Below are 21,230 nucleotides of genomic sequence, written 5' to 3'. Positions count from 1 at the left end.
ATGAACAGAAATGTGCTGAAATCCTTAGCTGAGACGAGTAGCAGTGAATGTAAGGTTCTCTAAAGCGACAGAAATGTGTGTTTTATGTGTGGGTGTAGTTCTGCGCCAACACACTCAGACATTTCACAGCTGTGGTCAACAGTTTCTGGCAGAGAGCGTGTGAAAAAAACGCCTGTTTTAACCCAAAGACTCAGTCTGGTCGTGTCACTGACTCCCACCTCTTTGTTTTATGCCCCCTAAAAGCCATGTGACTCTTTCCTGATCAAAACAAACAAGATTTTAATATATTTAATGATTATAGCTATCATTAATGAGCTATTGCACTTTAGCTTGTCTCTGAAGCCATTCTTCACCCCCATGTCTCTTTATCACCTTTACTATAGTAACAAGTTTGGACATTTCCTAAAATACTGCAATAACAGCAGTGATTCAAATCCCTTTAAATAACAGCAGACATTTAGTCTATTATAGCAAAACACTGTGAACACAATGCAAAAGGTGAACCCGCGAATAAACAATGACTCATCAGTTTCACTAGAAGAATAGATTTTACAAGAAACCACATATCATTAAATTGGCCTAACTCACACTGGATGATGACCAGTATAGAAAAAGATGACCACAAACACATACACAAAATATAAGGAGGCACAAAACAACATCAAAGAGGCACAACAAAAAGCCCTAGAGACACAAATATACACCAGAGACACAAAACAGCTCTAAAAACACACAAAAGAACATCAGAAAGACACAAAACAGCCATGGAGACACAAATGTACACTGGACACACAATTAAACACACACACACACACACACACACACAAAACAACTTCAGACACACAAATATACACCAGAGACGGATAACAACACTAAAAAGACACAAAACAATCTCAGAGAGATACAAATGTACACCAGAGACACAAAATATATATTTTTTAAAAACCACATACACACACGCAAAAACACACACATGCACACAAAAAAGGATTAGAGGTATATAAAAACCTCAGAGTGACACAAAATGACACAAAACAATTTTAAAGTGACATTAAATAATTAAAACAACACACAAAATGACATCACAAATACAAGTAGGATAACAAAAAGACACTAAATAACCAAAGAGAGGCATAAACATACACTGGAAACAGAAAACAACATCAAAAAGCCACACAGCAACCTCAAGGAGACAAAAATGCACACCAGAGACACAAAAGAAAACACAAAACCTCAGGCACAAAAAGTAATCACAAAGAAACACACTGACTCAAAACAACCCCAGAGAGACACACACTGATGGCGGAGATGCAAAAACGCCTTCAAAAAAACTACAAAAGGACACCACCAAGACAGGAAACAACCTCCAAGAGACACACAACAACCTGAGAGATACAAAACATCCTCAGGAGACACAAAATGACACTGCACAGACACAAAACAATCTCAGAGTGATGGCCACAAACACCAGGAAGACACAAAACAACCTAGGAGCAAACCAGGACAACTCCAAAAAGAGACAAAATGTCCAAAAAGCACACATATGACCTCCTCAAAAACACCTCTGCAGACACACAAAGAGAAATTGTCTCTATAGTCATTTGCCGGACAAAAGAAATGGCTTTAGTTTCTTGGCCACCCTGATGTAAGTACGGCCTGGGCATCAAACTCTTTATCGAGTGAACCCTGACAGCATGACGAGGGAGACGTCTGACCCTGAGACTGTGTGGAGAAAAGATGAACAAAGAGTAACAGCCAAGGAAATCACAGAGTGGACAGAGGAGCAGCCAGAAACCAATATATTTCATGTTGCGACTACACCTCCTGATGTGATAGAAGCCAGTGTGCATTTATTTAAAGGCACACAGCCCTCTCTGCTGGTTATTCATGGAACTGCATAAAGCAGATGAAAAGGACATCTTAGTACAGCATCTATCACTTTTACTCTGTATACAAATAAGAGCAATATTTCATAGAGGCAAACATCCTTGATGCTTTTATTGCTTTGATTTCTCACTAAAATGACAAAAATACTACAGAAAAACAAATTCAAATTGACTGTTAAATCACTGTGTATATTATGATGCAGACAGACAATCTAACACAATAATATACAACACTATTGTCCACATTTTACAGGAAAAGAAAAGGAAAACAAGACAAAGGAATTATTATATTACTGTCTTTACTTTACTGGCATTCAGTAGCTAATGTGCTGCCATTTATGGCCACCAGCATGCAAGTAGATCAAAAAGGGTTAAGACTAGGGTTGTGTAGCTGACCGTTTTATGATATGCTGACAGAGAACTACACGGACACACAATAAAAATACTGTTACAACATGGACAAGAATCGACATTCTTTTGTGCGTTAGGACAGCAGATGACTTTGTGCGTTAGTCTGTGTTCTGTATACATTTCATTCAACGTCTTCATGCGTCAACCAGCTGACTTCATCTTGAAGCCGTCGTCAGCTACTGACTTTCTGTAGTTTCTGGACCACAGCAGACGCCACCTTCCTGTATGCTGCTGCCTGGACAGGGAAAATAAAATCAAGTTACACCTCAGTGCTGGAGTGCAGCTGAGCAGGTATATGAACAGGTTTCTACTGAAGCTGAAGAATAAATAACTAACACATACTATAATATTTTTGCTGTATTGTGTTGTCTGCTTTCAGTGAGTGGTTTACCGACAAAGTTTGAAGTTTTATTCATACTATATTGCTCATTTATAAAATAAGAATGAGAAAACAAAAGAGAGAAATGTAGGGTAGAATAAATATATTTTTTTGAAAAAAGAAGAGCAAAACAGAATAGAATAGATTCAAACAGAGACCTCAGGGCTGTTGGGAGAAGAGATGACCACTGGCTGTCCTCTGTCTGATGTCTCTCTGATGGTTATGTGAAGAGGGATGTCACCTGGAAACAACCACATATACATGAAATCACACGTTAAAGAGCAAAGAAATCAAAAATGGTTTCAATGTTTTCAGAAACAGAAAATCAAAAGCTTTACTTTGTTGTTTTCAAATGAAATAGTTCATAAAACCAATGTCAAATCATCCTTGTGTCGGCAATGAGACACATCCAAGTCACTCGGTTCATTCCAGATATGGGGGTGTTGAGGGGAGGACGCAAAAAGCTTTTTTTCTTTGCAAAATTAATGCAACTTTCCAGACAGGTCTGGGTTAGGACTCTATAGTAGTCTAACAGTTAAAACATAGCAACTAGAGGCATTTGCAAAAAGCAAGTGTTAGATCTTCAAGGTCATACAGACATCTACCTCAATGCGGATAAAACTGTCTCATGTGACAGGCCAGGTCCATGAAAGTTGTGTGCTATGACTTAAATATAGGGTTTGTTCACCATAAATAAGATAGTGAAGAAAATGATTAAGTTAAATTGTACCATGTGTGTTAGGACTATCCACAGCTTTGCCCCAGGGAATGCAGAGAGTGCTGCATTCCTGTTGGTAATCTATATGAACTATAGCTTTTGGGTGCCAGTTTAGCGGACTGATTGAACCCATATTCCTTCCGACTGAAAAGTGATGGCCCGGGTTTGAGTCTGACAAAGGTAAAAAGCCCAAAAATAAATCTTAGCTTTTAACAGATAAAAGAAAAATCTGATTCCTGAGTCTTACTTTGTCAAAAGCCCACAAAAGAATTTAGGAATGACAACATGAATGAAAAAATTCTTATAAATTATATATGTTCCCTCAACTTTATGCGTGCCGTCTTTACTGCACCTAGTGTCTTAGAATATACGATGGTTAAAGACAAAAGACAATAAAAACATCAAAAGAACGTGGCACCGGACTGCAAACCACTTTGAGTACCCTCGGACATCACTAAAAACAAATGAAATGAAAGTGATGGTCCAACCTAAAAATGTGACTCCCAAAGTGTCTGCAAGCTGTCGGGCCCCATCAGAGCCGAAGATGTGGGTCTCATGATTGCATTTGGGGCACTGGAAGACACTCATGTTCTGAACCAGACCCAGAACCTGCAGGAAAGAAAATATCACTTCCTATTGTATTCATCCACCCAACCTGAATCCAATAGTTTCTGCATCCACTGACACACACATCAACACATTACCGGCACGTTCACTTTCTTAAACATCTCAGCTCCTCTGCGAGCATCCAGCAGAGCGATGTCCTGCGGCGTGGACACAATAACCGCACCTGTACAAGACAAACATCACATGACCCGACTTAACTTTGAACTAAACATGTGTTATTTACTTCTGGAGGCTACAGCAATGAGGATACTTTTAAAAAGTGAAGTTATGTGTTTAGAAAACAACAATTATATTAGGTGATGCGTGACAAATAGGGCTGGGTATCGTCACTGATTTCTAGAATCGATTCAATTCCGATTCACAAGGTCCCGAATCGATTCGATCCACGATTCGATTCAATTCGATTCGATTCGATTCGATTTAAATCTGGGAAATTTTGACAGTCAGAAATATTATAATTCAGATCAGTACATTTACATATTTTTGTATCAATAAAAAGGAAGCTGACACACGCAAGACTTTATCAAAGGTGTGAGCGTCACAGCAGATGCCTTTGTGTCAAAGTAGCTGAAGATAAAACACAGAAAAACATGAAGGTTATTTTCCTGGCCTGGGATTTTATAAAAATATTCTGCAGTACATCAAAAACGAAAGAAAACCATTAATCAACATATGAACGTTACCTCTGACGTTACAGCGGTTTAGAGACACGGTTAAGCGTTTTGCATTTTGCATAATTTTATAAAGTTTAAATTGGTTCAGTATTGAACGGCAGAAATTAGGTTTTCTTTTCGGAAGAATGTAAAAGGGAAAAAAAACAGCGGCGACAGCGCTGTAAACAACGGTAGACTTGTGCGTAACAAGCAAGCGAATAATGCAGAAAAGAGATTTTTAGACGGGAAACTGTTCTTGAAGTACAGAGAGAGAGAGAGAGAGAGAGAGCTGTGCATCGTGGTGGAAGCAAAACAGTAAAAGTCAGAGTTGTTGTTGTTTATGTGAAGCGTAGTTTGGATCTTCTTTTGCTGCTGGTTCGGTCAATATTGTTTGGAGAGAGATCAAACTAACAGCTTTAGAATCAGCGCAAAAAGGGCGTGAACACAAAGCGCGGACCCGCCGACAGATCAGAATCAGCGAGCTGTCGGCTTTCAGCCCCGACCGTGAGAAAGGCGACATCTCACTGATTCTGATCCGCGTGTCGCGCTGTGTGTTTACGTCTTTGTGCAGAATCCGTGTTCCTGCTCTCACTTACTGTCTTAGCTGTTTGGTGGTTGTTGAAATTTTATGAGATTTCACCTGAGATTCTGGCATTTCGGGCAAAATAAATTTATATTAAAAAATCGATTCAGGATTTTAATGAATCGATTTTACGTTATCCAAGCCAGAATCGATTTTAATCGATAAATCGACTATAAAAACCCACCCCTAGTGACAAACCCACCTGCTATGGGGATGTTCTGGGTGATCGACAGCTGGACGTCTCCAGTCCCAGGAGGCATGTCCACTACCAAATAGTCCAATGACCCCCAATCCACCTACAATCACAAAACATGTTCTCTATGTTTCATCAGCTTCCTTCAAATTTAATAAACTGACATTGCAATCTAAACAGGTCTCACCTGTCTGAGCAGTTTCTCTATAGCAGACATCACCATGAGCCCCCGCCACACTATCGGAGCCACATCATCAACCAGAAAACCCATAGACATGCTGGCAGAGAAGAAGGCGAATCAGTAGAACAGGTCACATAATAGACATGATTTAGGGCTATTTATGGATATAACAAAAAGGTCGTGATGTAATGTTGATGACAGTCTCACCAAGGAACCCCATAGTTGGTCAGGGGGATCATCCGATTATCTGAAAGATATGTAAGAAAAGAAAAAAAACACTTTTCTGTTATAAAATGTTTACTGAGATTTTAGAAACCTTCAGCTAACTTAAACTAGCCATACTGTCACTGAGCTCTGGGTTTCCTTTCAGGTTCATAAGTTTGGGAATCGATGGACCGAACACATCGGCATCCAACAGACCCACAGACTTTGACTGGAAGAGAGAGAAAAAGTCATACAGTATAGCTCTGAGGAGGACAGACTAACAGCTCACTGTCATATGAACAGTTTTAGAACCCAAAACACTTTAAAGTTGTCTTCCAGTGAAAGGCCACTCTAACCCATTTGAAGTTGTCTGCTCAGGATTCTTAGTATGGGAATTACACATGGATCTGTGTTGCTTTTTGTTGGCTGAAATTACATACATATATAGTATATAACATATATAATGATAAAGCAGATTCCTTACCATGTCATTGGCCATTAATCCTAGAGCCAAATTCACTGGGATGAGAGAAAAACAGACCAAATCAAATCAAATACTTCTCATTGAAAATGTTCAAACATTAGGCCACCTGAAACACGATTTTCTTTTAATATTTTTCTATTTAAAGATCTTTTATGATCAGTGCCAAAGTAAGAAGTATAAGATCTTACGTTCAAAATGGTTTCTTGTTAAGTAACGTTTAGTGGAAAACACCGCAATAGCAGATGAAATATACTTCACCAATTACTTTTCCATTTCAGAACTTTATTTCTTCCCTTTTGTTGGCATTGTTCTATAAACTCCAAACAAGAGGCCATACTTGAAAAGGAATTCATTCAAAAGCACAAATTTTACCCTCTTAAATAAAATAGCTCTGGAAGAAAATAGATGGTGAGAGCATTTTCCATTGTTTAGTATGAGGTTTACTGAGCACCTGCAGTAGTGGACTTCCCAACACCACCTTTTCCTGAAGCCACGACAATGACTTGCTTGACCCCTGGGATGGGCTTCTGTTTAGGGAGACCTCGGGCCATCTGCTGCCTCTGCCTCTCCTGCAATGCCTTACTGTCCACTGAGCTCTGTAAAACAACAAACCAGTAAATAATGTAAACAACACAAAAGTTTAGTTTGTGTTTGAGAGATTACAATGACTAAAAGACCAAAAGACACATTAACGCTGAAATTACAGATAGTCCCAGATGACACTGTGGTCTATGATAAACAGGCAAGCCCTGTTAAATTGACAAATTTTGAAATGGACTTTGATCTGAACATAAAATGTAAACAAACCTTGTCTTGATGCATGCTCAATCACGCAGGTAAGTAAATCCCAAAAGGTTAATTCTGTTCATCTGGACATAGCATTTTTCAGTGGGAGAAACGTTTCATCACTCATCCAAGGGACTTCTTCAGTCTCAGCTGACTGCAGGTTTCCCCAACCTTATAAACAGTACATTTGCATAGGGTAGGGTGACCAACCGTCCTCTTTTCCCCAGACATGCCCTCTTTTCACGTTCTGTCCGGGGGGATTTTCGAGATTGATAAAAATGTCTGGGTTTTCCTATATTCCACAGACACTACAGACAGTGTGCAGCAACGCACCTAATGATGTTTAAAAGACCCCAAAGTCCATCTTTTGAATGAACTGCAAAAGAAATTTCCCTCGTACCGACCATAGCTGGACTGACCATCGGCCCACCGGGCATTTGCCCAGGGGGCCGATGGAGGGTTTTTTTGTAACGGTATAAACAATAAAAAGGTGGTGGATTGGCCAGATGCTGGCCGATGTGTAAAAATAACTCAGTTTCAGTAGAGTTGCCAACCGTCCCGTAAAAAACGGAATCGTCCCATATTCAGAAAAAATATTACGCGTTTCGTATTGAGGTAAAAAGGAACACAGTTTGTCCCGGACTTCAGCTAGAATGGAAAAAGACACAAAGCTGGAGTTATTCTGCGTCTTTACGCTGTCAGCTGCCTCTTCTTCTCTCATTCTCTCCCCCTCCCTCCTGTTGCTACTTCAATCATGAAACTGATCGATGATCAGCTGATCTGTTTTTCTGAGGCAAGTCCCGTCTCTCTTGCTTGTTTATCGCTCACTTTGCGCCAGAAAGAGGAAACCAACAGATGTTGCGCTAAACAACAGCAGCACATTTAAAGTTGATCAGCTGTTGTTAGAATTTATTTAATATTAATTTCTAGTATCAGCTGATGTTTGCTGGAGCCACAGCTGTAAAGCTGCTGGTCATGATGTCGGTTTAGATATGTGGTGAGAGGGAAACATGAAGATGAAACCAGGAGATGTCCCTACTGAATCATCAGAGCTGAACAGGTGATGGAGAAACAAGGTTACAGTTGAAGGGACATTATGAACGGTTTCTGAGAGACAAATAACACCAGGATCCTTTTCTAAGTAGCTGACAGCTGGTAACTGTGCAGGGGCGGGTCTAGCAAAGTTTTGCCAGGGGGCCAGGTAGGGCATTAACAGGGAAAGGGGGGCACAAAGAAATACTTTTCTTTCTTATTCTCATTTAAAATGTCTAGCTTTTAATAAATAATTATCTGAATCTTACAACCAAAGTTTTTATCTGATGTAAAATGTATAGAAATCATACATATACCAACAAGACAGTGTACATCACTGTCACAACAGCGTTTGTTTTTATTCAAAGGCTTTATGGTTTTTCCTATAATACCTGGTGGGCCGGTCTCTAGTCAAAATGCCCGGGCCGATTTTATGTTTCTTTAAGCAAGTTCTTCATGACTGAGCCAAGTGTCCTCTTTTTTGGAAATCAAAATATGGTCACCCTAGCATAAGGTTGGGGGAACCTGTAGTCAGCTGAGACTGAAGAAGTCACTTGAATAAGTGACAAAACGTTTCTCTCACTGAAAACGCTACGTCCAGATGAACAGATTTAACCTTTTGGGATAAACAAACCTTATACCATCCTCTTCATGAGGATTAAATAGAGACTGGACAGAGTGGGATTACTATTCTTGCTACTTTTCTGAGAAACAAGTTCACGATATCTTATTGGTTCTTAATAGTATTACAGTAACAGTATATATTCCTGTCCAACACATATACAGTTGTTATATATACATAAATATATCTGTGGTTTTATATTCAACAGTGAAGTATTTATGAAATCAATAACCACTTCCGGTTTAAAGTTTCAAAATTATCTTTTCGTGTTCTAGATGTGGGTGTTACAGCTCAAGTTTAGAACACTACATAAAGGAGAACAGCAACGTCTGATCAAGTAAAACCATTTTAAGTCTTGTGTGCGTTAAAATAAAGGTGTGTTCCGGATTGTTTAATTCCCTCAGTATATTTTACGATTGTGGCTTTTATTCTGAACATGTTATTTCCGGTCGTGTTGTTGAGTTTCCGTTTAGCTTATCACCAACAGAGAGCTAAATTAACTGAAGTCGTACGAAGAGAAACGCAGAGAAACATTACCTGGCAGCGTTTAAACTGTACACAGCACGTAGCTCCATGTTTTATTTCGCTCCCCGTTCGTAAAACCGAAGATTTATAAACGGATATTGTCAGTAAATGTGACAGTCTGCTGTATGTGAACAGGGCCATGTTTAGCTGTTTAGATGTCCCTCAAGTTGAGGCATGTTTGCGTCATAGTTGCGCAAAATGCGCATGCTCGTGGCGGGTGGGAGTTTTGTTAATCCACCGTTAGTCCGTGAGAAGTAAAATAAGCGCTTTTTAAAATTTAATATGAAATATTTAAAAATGTGCATTAAAAAGAAAGAAACTCGTGTATCAACAGCACAGGTTTTAAAAATTATATTTTATTCTTCATTTTTTTCACCTATTTTGATCCTGAAACCCCGAACTATTTCTCTGAGTGGTGAAAGACACGAAAAATAAATAGACGGGGAGGCGCGGGGGGGGGGGGCAAGTAGGTAAGGACGGTATGCGAAAATAGCGCGCAGTCGTGAACATTTCTGAACAGTTTCAGTTAACGTTGACACGGAAGTGGATTAAATGGGTCATGTGTTTTCTTCTCATTCATTAACTTTATAACAATAAAAACATATAAGGCACCATTGCATCTAAATATATACGGTTGAGCATTGCAACAGGCGAAAAAGAGAGATAAAAAAACAAAACGAGAAATAACAAAAGAAAGAAAGAAAGAAAAACAGGGGCAATGTAGAATCTGAGAACCTATGCATAGTGTGAACATAAAGGGAAATCATGATCCACATCTCAGATAGGGAGGAGGCGTCCTTTTAACATGAATTGAACTTATTGAAAAGTGTTAAAAGTTTATGGGCTTTGTTTCATTTACAAGTTTCAGCGACTTACTCAAGAGTTTAAGGTCATTCAGCCATCTGTGTATTCATGGTTTAGCTTTGAAATGTCTGCATTTAAGAATAAAAACCTTTCCCACTAACAAGACATTTCTAATCACCAATATGCTGAATCTTAGCATTGAATGTCCAGTATATGCTAATAAGTACAATTTAAGCATTCATTGCACCTGTGCAGCAAATGTATGGTAAAGATACAGCTAATGAAACTTAATTATTAATAAAATATACATCATGAAAAACAAAAGCTGAAATTGATTCAGTTTAGTAATGTTTAGTGTGCTTATAAAGGCCCCAAATGCTGTGATATATACAGTAAATGATGTGGAAATAATGAATAATATATGAATAATAATTAAATCACTGCTGATTGTCTGGTTGTTTATATTTTCAAATGTTTTTGTGTGTCTGTAGGTCTGTTTGATGACAATTTGGACTCCTCTGAGAGATGAGGACACACCCACATCTGTTCCATAGATGTGGGGTGTTACGGTTCTGAGTCAGCTTTGTGGCATCAGACACAGACCCCTGAAAACCAGCACCTGGACTTCATGCAGGAGAGACTGCCTCAGTAATGATGGACTCTGCTCCTCTACTGTTACGTCCCCACGAAGGAGGTCTAGGGGTGTGTGTGGGGAGCGGTAACAAATGGGTCCGGAACAGAATGAAGAGGAAAACAGACAGGTGTTTAGCATGCAATATGGCTTTTATTGTAGATAATCTTAACATAAAGAGACGGCAACACCGTTTTATCAATAAAACCAAACGAAAGAAGAGGTCACAACAACAAAGGAAACAACCAATCAAACAACCAAAGAGGGAGACACTTCCAAGGGCCCACAGGCCCACCCTGTCACTAGTAGCAGCAAGCTCTACTGCTGCTCTCCAAAAGTTGAATCTGTTCATCTGGACGTAGCGTTTTGTGGGAGAAACGTTTCGTCACTCATCCAAGTGACTTCTTCAGTCTCAGCTGACTGCAGGTTTCCCCAAACCTCATAAACAGTACATTTGCATAATGACTGAAACCAGCCCACTGAAGGAACAATGGGCTGTGACAGAGAGTTGGGGAATGGCTGCAATCACAGCATTGTAAGATGGCGAAAGATGTACCCTTAGGCCCCCTCCTCGATTCAGAGATGGTCTTTCCCTTTTCACGTAAATGGCCTCCTTGACTCCGCGCTGGGGTGGCTGTGGCTCAGGTGGTAGAGCAGATCAGCTACTGATCGGAAGGTCGGTGGTTCGATTCTTGGCTTCCCCGATCTGCATGCCAAGTATCCTTGGGCAAGATGCTAACCCCAAATTGCCCTCCGATGCATTCATCGGAGTACGAATGTGTGTGAATGCAGGTTAGTTTGCACTGTGTTTAGAAGTGCTTGTACGAGTGGGTGTGAATGGGTGAATGAGGCATGTTGTATAGAGTGCTTTGAGTACTCCGGGAGAGTAGAAAAGCGCTATATAAGAATCAGTCCATTTACCATTTACCAAACCAGCGTTCTTCCCTGTCCAGGATGTGTACATCCTCATCGTTGAAAGAGTGTCCACTGGCCTGTAGGTGTAAATAAACTGCAGAGTCCTGGCCTGACGAGGTAGCTCTTCTGTGTTGTGCCATCCGCTTCGCTAGAGGTTGTTTGGTTTCCCCGATGTATAAATCCTGGCAATCCTCCTGGCACTTAACAGCGTACACTATGTTACTCTGTTTGTGTCGGGGGACCCGATCCTTGGGGTGGACCAGTTTTTTGCGCAGCGTATTTTGGGGTTTAAAAGCCACAGAGACCCAGTGTTTAGAAAAAATGCGTCTCAACTGTTCCGATACTCCTGACACATATGGGATCACTACAGGTTTTCGCCTGGGCGGCGGTTGTCCTTCTCTCCTGGATCGGCTGGAGCTTTCTTTAGGTGCCTTCCCAGCTTTGACAAAAGTCCAGCTGGGATAACCACATTTACTCAGGGCCTTCTTGATGTGCTGTTCTTCTGCCTCCCTGGCCGCTGTGTCAGTGGGGATGGTGTTCGCTCTGTGTTGTAGCGTCCTGATGACACCCAGTTTGTGCTCCAGTGGATGATGAGAGTCAAACCTTAGATACTGATCCGTATGCGTAGGTTTACGGTACACGTCAGCTTTTAGATGTCCCCCATTACTGATGGAAATCTCACAGTCTAAGAAGGCTAACCTGCCACTTTTCATATCCTCCCTGGTGAATTTGATGTGTTGGTCCACCGAGTTAATGTGATCCGTGAAATGTAGTACGCCCTGAGATTTGATTTTCACCCAGGTGTCATCCACATATCTGAACCAATGGCTTGGTGGTGTTCCAGGGTAGGATAGCAACGCCCTCTTTTCCACTTCTTCCATGTACAAATTGGCCACGATGGGTGAAACTGGCGAGCCCATGGCACACCCATGTTTCTGCCTGTAGAACTGACCCTTGTATGTGAAGTAGGTGGAATGAAGACACAGTTCCAAAAGCAAACACACTTGGTCGATGCTGAGAGTGGTCCTGTTGCTGAGGTTGGTGTCATCCTGTAATCTCTTACGGACTACCTCCAACGCTTCCGTGACTGGGATGCAAGTGAAGAGAGATGTAACGTCGTACGAGACTGCTGCTGTTGTTTAGGCCCACAAGCCCACACTACTCACTTAAGCAGCTACTCTCCCCACTGCTTCCACAACTCCACAGCCAGGACACGCACACACGCACGCACGGGGACCTTTCCAACACCTAGAACAACAGTGTAGAGTCACAGAAACAAACCAACACGCCATCACACAGTTCTTCCCCAGCCTATATAACCTCAGAGGTGATTGCTGACTGGGTCCACCTCATACCTCATAATCTCTATCTCCTTTAACGCACGGTTAAAATCACTCTGAAAGAGTCTAAACTTACTAAGGAAGTCTGTATGAGTTATATTTAAGAAGAATAAAGTTATTCAGATAAATTTTTTATTCTTTTGTATTTATTCTTTTGTATTATGTACCACAGTCTTAATGAATACATTATTTCAGTCTTTGCAGCATCTCACAGAAGAAAACCACTGTAAACTATATATACATATATATATAGTTTACAGTGGTTTTCTTCTGTGAGATGCTGCAAAGACTGAAATTAAGCCAAGAGAAACAAGAACTTAAAAAAAGATGTATACATAAAAACATTTGTTGATAAATGAATTACAGGCAAGGATATGCCCAAAGGTTTAGTTCCTCTGGATGTTTCCAAGGAAAATTGTTTTGTCACTCATCCAAGTGACTTCTCCTGTGTCACAGATGAGTGATGAAACGTTTCTCCCACTGAAAACCATTGTGTCCAGTTGAATTCAATCAGTTTTTTCAGGTGAGTTGTTAGATGCTGTGCTCATGAGGACAGTGGGTTTCAACTTGCAGCACAACACAAAGCTGCCATATTTGATGAAAGATCAAAACACTTAATTGAGCAGAATTAAGTCAAAATGTAACACCTCATATGATGACACATCACACATGACCCAGCATTGTTCTAAGAATGCAAACTTTCTCATTAGAAGTTGCCACAGTTGCCAGAAAGGGACACGTTTCTGAATGATCTTAATCAGTGGTCACTGCTCTCTCTCTTGCTGCACGGATTATGTAACGTCTATGATAAGCGCCAAGGTTTGTGTCCTAGTCAGAATTAAGCCATCCTTTGCTTCCAGGTTAGGAAAAGTGGAACAGGAGATATTCAAATACAGCTGCTGGTGAGTTCTACAAAAACAAAATACAGTTTATAAAAACACTTGCAGGTGAATCACCACTGATTTATCAGTGACATCCATTTACTCAAAAATTACTGATAAGTGGATAACTGGAATTTATAGTTTACAATTTCAACATTGTACCGGATAAAATGGAACTAAATATGCCAGATGTGCTGTGATGCTTGTGTGATTTTTAATAGGACCCTACAAAACTTTACACTACTCGTGCTACTTTACCAAAACGCTTGATGGCTAAGTGTGCAGTTCCTGCTGTAAATTGATTCACTCTTAAGATTCAGAAATCTAAGCGATAAGAGGCCGGAAATGTGTGCACTCGCTTATTAACGTAAATCAATAGTTTCTAAACGCATGCTCAGTCAAAATTTGATTCTGTTCATCTGGACGTACCTTTTTAAGTGGGAAAAACGTTCATCCACAAAAAGTACGTCCAGATGACCAGAATCATCTTTTTGAGGTTAAACCAATAGTGTCACTGCCCTCTGCTAAGACTGGAGATAATATAAGAAATCAAGGAAGTGACAGCTATTGTTTTAATCACCCCATTATGTCCATTTTGTAGCACATAAAAATGAAAGGCTTCTCTAACATTTAATGGTTGTGAAATATGTCAAACTTTTCTCCTCTACTTTAACAGCTGAGAGCATTTTGAACACAGTGGACAAAAGGTGCGCATCGAGGATTTTGAACTATGGCATTTAAGTGTTGTCACTGCCGAGGATTCGTGGACACAGATCCTTATTCACTTAGCTGCTGTTTACAGTTTAAAAGTCTTCATCAGAACAAACACTTATAGTTGTACTTTTCTCCTCAATGTCTTTGGAAAGTAAGAGCTGATAAACCAAATCCACTAAATGCACGTTCATCTTTAAGTTTGGTATAGTAATCTGTCTTAATCTATTTTGTGTTTGATTTATTTTATGGGGAAAAGTCCTGTCAGCCATGTACTGAGCGGGCTGTGGTCATCCATCCATCCTGTTCTAATAAACGCAAATTTCAGGAGCATCTTTAGATCTAAAGCTACAACCAGCTGTATGCGTACAGCAACCGTGTATGAAAAGTGGTCAATAAAGAGATGCTGAAAAGCATGTCCATGCAAACATCGTCGGGTCTGCCGTGATATGTTTACAATGAGACTTCTGGTCCCGAACCTCTGCTCACAGCGTCTGCAAATCGGGGCTTTCATCTTTACGCAGGACTGTAAGCTGTCATCTGTGAGGCGTGAGCGGTGTTTGTTTTTAACATTGTTCACGGTTGAGAACAGCTGCCGACATAATGTGGATCCGAAGAGCCATAATTGGCCTATCTGGGGTTGAAAGTCTCGATAAATGCACGGCGTCAAGGGTAGGTAGGTACGGCTTCCCGAGTGTGACGCTTATTTTGAGCGATGAAAAAATAATAAAATATAATTTTATTTTTATATTTCAAAATCACAACAATCTTCCAATATAGAACTACAAGTTAAGAACTAAACACAAATAAAATGCACTTCAGCTAAATACTTCTAATTTATTTTCCCAAACCACGCTGGAGCCGCAGTACAAGGACTAAAGAGCCGCATGCGGCTCCGGAACCCATGGGTTGCCGACCCCTGGTATAGTATATCATGGGCGGTGTCCTGCAGGTTTTGATATTATCAAATGATTAGTTCATTACCAGGCTTCTTGAGAACTTTAAGACATGTTGAGGACGTAATTTAGCCATTTAAATCAGCTGTGTTGTATCAAGGACACATCTAAAACCTGCAGGACACCAGCCCTCACGGTCTGAAGTTCGACTCCCGTGTGTTAAGTGAAAAATCCGTTAATGTCTGTCTTTTTTACAGTGTAAAGCAACATCTGACAGCTGTTTCCTTCAATAACTGATGGACTTTTTGCATATTGTAACATAAATATTCATGCTTGTTTTCTCAAAACAGAAAACAATTATGAACCTTTCTGAGCATGGTTTTGTGTCTCTGCTTAGAATTTGGTTACTAAGACAATAATGACCCTGACATGTACTGTGGCCTCAGTCGGTGCCCAACATAAACTGTCTGCCCCGGGGTCCCTGAGAAGGCTGATCCAGCCATGATGATGACTGTTGATAAAGAGATGCTGGAAACAGGCAGGGTTGAAATGGAATGTTTTGGTTACCTGGTGACACAATGAAGTTAAACACTAACATTTTACATAACCTGTGACATTCTGACAGAGTCTTCACTGTGGAACACGTACTTTTCAGAGCCTTGGTGAGTACTTATAGCATATATTTAAGGTCATCTAATGCAGTGGAACATCTAAATAATACACTTGAATCTTTAAGCCACACAATTACTTTTTCAAAATCGAGATTTTTCCTGTTTTACTGTGTCCCTCAACACGTGAACAAAGTGTGCAAAGTAATGTTTGAATTATTGAGCTGCTGTGTGATTTAAAAGTGACCTAAGTAATCCACATCATGTAAAAAAAACAAGTATCCAATTAAAATTTAAACAAAAACTGCAATGATATTATCAGAAAATGTACTTTAAAATATATCTGCAGTATTTAAATAAACCTGTAGGCAGTAACGTCTTTCATACAGCACATTCTTGTTACATTTTAATCAAACTTTGGGGTGATTTCATCTCAATGCATCATATTGTGTTAAAACTTGTAAAACTTGAATCTGCATTTGAATTCTTAATTCCCAATCAAAAACCTTGGATCTGCAGAGCAACTTGTAACTACAGCTTAAAAAGCCCATATTTCCCTCTGCAGTGCAGGTCAGCTAAATCAGGTTTTAAATCACAAAAGTCATTATTATATTATATTATATATATCTAGATAAATAGATAGATAGATAGATAGATAGATAGATAGATAGATAGATAGATAGATAGATAGATAGATAGATAGATAGATAGATAGATAGATAGATAGATAGATAGATAGATAGATAGATAGATAGATAGATAGATAGATAGATAGATAGATAGATAGATAGTGCATTATCTTTTAAAATGTTTGTGTTACAAAGTAAAAACAATTGCTGTTATATAAATGCAGTGAAGTCATGAGAGTTAACAGGGTATTAATTAGTTTGTTAGTTTTTTTGTATTTCTCTGTTTGGTTTGAATTAGTACAAATATAACACTTTTAAATATCTTATCATCAGTAAATATCATATTTTAATATGACATTCACTCTAACTGATTTTAACTGTTAACTCACACCTTGTTCCCACATAATACTTGTCCTTAGTTTAGTTCTGTATTATATGAGATGTAAGAACGCAGTCTAAAGAGAGCAAAACCTTTTTGATTGTGTGTGCCACAGGATCTTAGACAGACGCAGTTTTCCATTCTTCTGAGCGACCCCCTCAACCCGTCTGTCTCTAAAATGGACATCAGGGACGAAAACAATTATATTTTGGAAACAGTGCAGTCGGAAGAAACGCCTTCCACTCCTGAAGTTGACATTCTGGGGCAAACATCCAACCCTCTGCATCTCCTCCTTTCCCCACTGGGACACCTGCTCCCCTCAGCCAGCATCAGATCCTCAGACTGGAGGATTTTTAGCAACATCCTCCCAGAACCAGCTCCTCCTGTGTATCAGCAACTGGTTCCACTCATGGTCTCAGCACCAGCTCACCTCTACAGTCAGCCAGGGACAGATAGGCAGGGACAGCTGAGACACCCAGAGGTAGTGACCGGTCTCATTAGAGTTTTATTGATAAAGATGCTTAAAACTGTTGCATTCTTCAGTCCACATGAAAGAAAAAGTTTTATTTGACTCTAAAATGCTGAACAGTAAACTTAGTCACTGCCAGTGAAACATAATTCCAAAGAATAACGCAGGAGATCAAAGTCCGGCTATGTATGAATGTAGTTTTATGCACATCTTCTCCTCCCACTAAACACTTCTTCCACCGAGTGGATAGATCATAGTATTGAAGCTTTTCTCATCATCTGTTGTGTGTTTTGTGTGTTTCAAGTGTAATGCGCTCAGGATTCCAGAGACCATGACCCAGTACGAGCGTCCTTTTGGAGAACTGTACGTAAAACACACAAACACACCAGTGAACACAGCTGCTGAACATCTGTATCTTCATAAACTTTGTTATCTTTTATCCGTCTCTGCATCTGTGTAGGCACGGTGTCCCCTTCTGGGATTTTGTCCCTCCTGCTCCCCCATCCAACCCTCCACTTCGCCCTCCTTTCCCCACTGGAACACCCGCACCCCCTCAGTCAGCATTAGATCCTCGGATTGGAGGATTTCTTAGCCACACCCTCCTGGAAACAGCTCCTCCTGTGTCTCAGCAGCTGGTTCCACTCATGGTCACTAACACCGCCACAGTGCCAGCTCACCTCTACAGTCAGCCAGGGACAGATAGGCAGGGACTGCTGAGACACCCAGAGGTAGTGACAGGACTCATTAGAGTTTTATTGATAAAGATGTTTAAAAGTGTCGGACTCATCACTCTGCTCTCAGCTTCCTTGTATTTCACCTTTGTATAAATGTGGTGTGAAGCTTTGCTGAACAGTAAACTTTGTCACTGCCAGTGAAACATAATTCCAAAGAATAGCACAGGAAAGGAAAGTCAAGCTATGTATGAATGTAATTTTATGCACATCTTCTCCTCCCACTAATCACTTCTTCCACCGAGTGAATAGATCATAGTATTGAAGCTTGTCTCATCATCTGTCATGTGTTTTGTGTGTTTCAAGGGTAATGTGCCCGGGATTCACACAGACCATGACCCAGTATGTGCGTCCTGCTGGAGAACTGTACGTAAAACACACAAACACACCAGTGAACACAGCTGCTGAACATCTGTATCTTCATAAACTTTGTTATCTTTTATCCGTCTCTGCATCTGTGTAGGCACGGTGTCCCATTCTGGGATTTTGTCCCTCCTGCTCCCCCATCCAACACCTCCACTACAAAGTAAGTTTCTGTGGTGCTTTGTGTCAGTGATCTGCAGGTATCTGTCTGTCTTTCATCTGCAGATGTTTGTGACTCTGTGTTTTATTCCTGTAGAAAAAGGAAATATGAAGCCAAACAGGATGAGGACCGGCTGTACATAAAGAAACCACCAAACGCCTTCATGATTTACCTGAAGGAGCAGAGGCCAAAGGTGATGGCGGAACTGAACCTAACTGGCAGTGCAGCCATAAATGCAGTTGTGGGAAAGAGGGTAAGTGTGTAACTCTGAATATATTTATGCATCTGTTAATGCTTTATGCTCATGTTTGTGCATGTGTACCAGCTGTCCTGTAGTTATGTGTAGTAACAGTGTAGCTGAGTATTTATCTATGCTGACAGTGTGTTCGCATGATTGTCTGTCTGCAGTGGAGGTCTCTCTCAAAAGCCCAACAAGCAAAATATTTTGATCAGGCTGAAACCGAGAGATGCCGTCACGCCACAGAGCATCCAGACTGGTCCACCAAAGAAAACTATGTATGTCCAAAGTGCCAACATGCAGTTCATACATGTGCCCATCACTGCACTGAATTATGAAACAACCAGTGCACAGAGTTTGGATCAACTGATGAAAATTCTCATATTTTTGTTTTTAGGGCAAAAAGAGGACGAGGACACGAAATCGCACCTCGAGCACAGGTGAGAGGAGATTTCTGGGAATGACAACTTTTTTTAAATGTGAAATGTGATGAAAAGAAGACAGAAATCTGTTAACAAAAGAAGACTTACTGTGTTTTTGTTTTGTGCAGCATCTGAACCTAAACAGGAAGCCCAACAGGCCAAGAGGCTTTGTGTGATGCCAGCTCAGACACAGCCATCTTCTTCCTACTCAGTTGCGAAGGAGCCTCTCGAGCAGCCACAGAGACAGCCAACTGCTACCAACCTGCGTTATCAGCAGTCAGCGTGTGTGCAGCTGCAGAACACACAGACAACAGTTGATGCACCTGTGTGTCAAGTAAATCCGGTCCTCCCAGCTCCTCGTATAGATTTCTCCCCATCTGCATCACTGGCCTCCTCTGCTGCACCCGTTCAGCTCCAGAAAGACGCCCCTTTTGTCAGTGACACTGATGAAGCACTGCTGTCAGTGGTGGAACAGCTTGACCCCCTCCTCACTTCTGAGCAGTCTCAGCAGCCCTCCTCTCCACTCACTGGTCATCACCTAAATCAGACCAACCCTGCTTCTCCTGTATATACTTCTCTATCCACATCATTTGCCTCTTCTGCCACATTCTTTCAAGACCAGAAAGAGCCTATTGGTTTCGCTGACATTCAGGAAGACATGTGGACACTTCTTAACCACCTCCCTGCCACTCTACAGCCTGATACACTCTCCTGTCCTAACAGTCCTACTCTGATTAGCCCTGCTTCTCTGGAGAATTCTTCTCCATCCAAATTGCTGGCCTCCTCTGTTGCGCCCACTGAATGCCAGTCAACGCCTCCCTTCTTCAGCCAAACTGTAAAAAATATGATGTGGCTACTTGACGACCTCGAACCTGGGCCCTTTGCACAGCCTCTACAGCCCTCCTCTCCTCAAGCAGACTGGTCCTCACCATAATCAGATCAGTCCTGCACCCCCCAAACCACGGCTACCTTCTTACACTGTAATGAATAAAGTCTTAGCTCACTGCTTAATTAGCCCTAGGTTCCACCGTTTTCTGCAGAGCCTCACAGCTCTCATACAGAAAACCCCTTCCTCTACTATTTCAGTCTTTCCTCTGTTTCAGAACTGCTTGCCAGAGATCCCGCTCCGCTCTACTCTCCACAGATGTGTGTGTGTGTTTGTGCGTATGTGTGCACGTGTGTACAGATAATCCTTGTTTTGGTGTGTAAATAAAGCCTGATCAAAAAGTAAGTCAGCTCTTAAGTCTGCTTTTGGATCAACCTCTCGTATGAACCCTCTGGGTTTGTGACGATATCACTCATATAAACCCTTTAAATGGAACCCATAAGGCTGCCATTCCCTGGTGGTATGTGGTCTCACACACTGAGGCAAGGAGAGACCTTTGGTACTTTATGCTAGGGAAATGGCCTCCAAAATCCAACGGCAGTGTTTCTGTTTATGTAAAGCTTTATATCTGGCTGTCAGCAAAGCAGGCGAACAATCTATCAGATAAATGCACATCCTGAATCTGGTTAATGAAGCAGCACATCACAGGACACAGGGACTTCACAGGGCTGCTGCATTCCATTTGTAAAAGGGCACTGGAAAGAGAAACACACCTACACTTTCCATTCATAGGCACACACCCTTGTAAATTAAGCCCTCACACTTTTGATCATTGCCACCATAGCTGGAAGCAAACCTTTAGCTGAGCTGACCTCTCAAGAGGCAAGACAGAGAATGAGCACTGCATCATAACAACAGCAGCTTTAACAGGGGATGGGAGCAT

General features: G+C 40.9%; 2 protein-coding genes across 3 annotated transcripts; one reads left to right on the top strand and one right to left on the bottom strand.

Annotated features, from left to right (window-relative positions):
- Positions 1-1,924: 1,924 nt before the first annotated feature.
- On the bottom strand, positions 1,925-9,461 carry nubpl (nucleotide binding protein-like). Of its 2 annotated transcripts, none has more exons than XM_039602906.1 (11): positions 9,297-9,461; positions 6,771-6,915; positions 6,320-6,354; positions 5,974-6,064; positions 5,839-5,887; positions 5,638-5,728; positions 5,460-5,553; positions 4,099-4,184; positions 3,883-4,003; positions 2,835-2,917; positions 1,925-2,532 (listed from the first exon to the last, which is right to left on the bottom strand). In XM_039602906.1, the coding sequence occupies exons 1-11, from the start codon at positions 9,423-9,425 to the stop codon at positions 2,470-2,472; spliced, it is 987 nt and encodes a 328-aa protein (XP_039458840.1). In that variant the 5' UTR covers positions 9,426-9,461; the 3' UTR covers positions 1,925-2,469. The 2 variants fall into 2 exon arrangements, with proteins under 2 accessions (XP_039458840.1, XP_039458841.1); XM_039602907.1 differs by having other exon boundaries at positions 5,839-5,878.
- A 7,795-nt stretch (positions 9,462-17,256) lies between these two features.
- On the top strand, positions 17,257-20,597 carry LOC120434776 (transcription factor 7-like 1-A). Its single transcript, XM_039603138.1, has 9 exons — positions 17,257-17,559; positions 17,852-17,910; positions 18,008-18,250; positions 18,585-18,644; positions 18,742-18,804; positions 18,898-19,054; positions 19,210-19,317; positions 19,437-19,479; positions 19,590-20,597. The coding sequence occupies exons 1-9, from the start codon at positions 17,257-17,259 to the stop codon at positions 20,393-20,395; spliced, it is 1,842 nt and encodes a 613-aa protein (XP_039459072.1). The 3' UTR covers positions 20,396-20,597.
- The last annotated feature ends 633 nt before the right edge of the window (positions 20,598-21,230 follow it).

Source organism: Oreochromis aureus, linkage group 19 (genome assembly GCF_013358895.1).
Source record: "Oreochromis aureus strain Israel breed Guangdong linkage group 19, ZZ_aureus, whole genome shotgun sequence".
In the NCBI taxonomy this organism is placed as follows: domain Eukaryota; kingdom Metazoa; phylum Chordata; class Actinopteri; order Cichliformes; family Cichlidae; genus Oreochromis; species Oreochromis aureus.
This window is presented reverse-complemented; position numbering and strand designations above follow the sequence as displayed.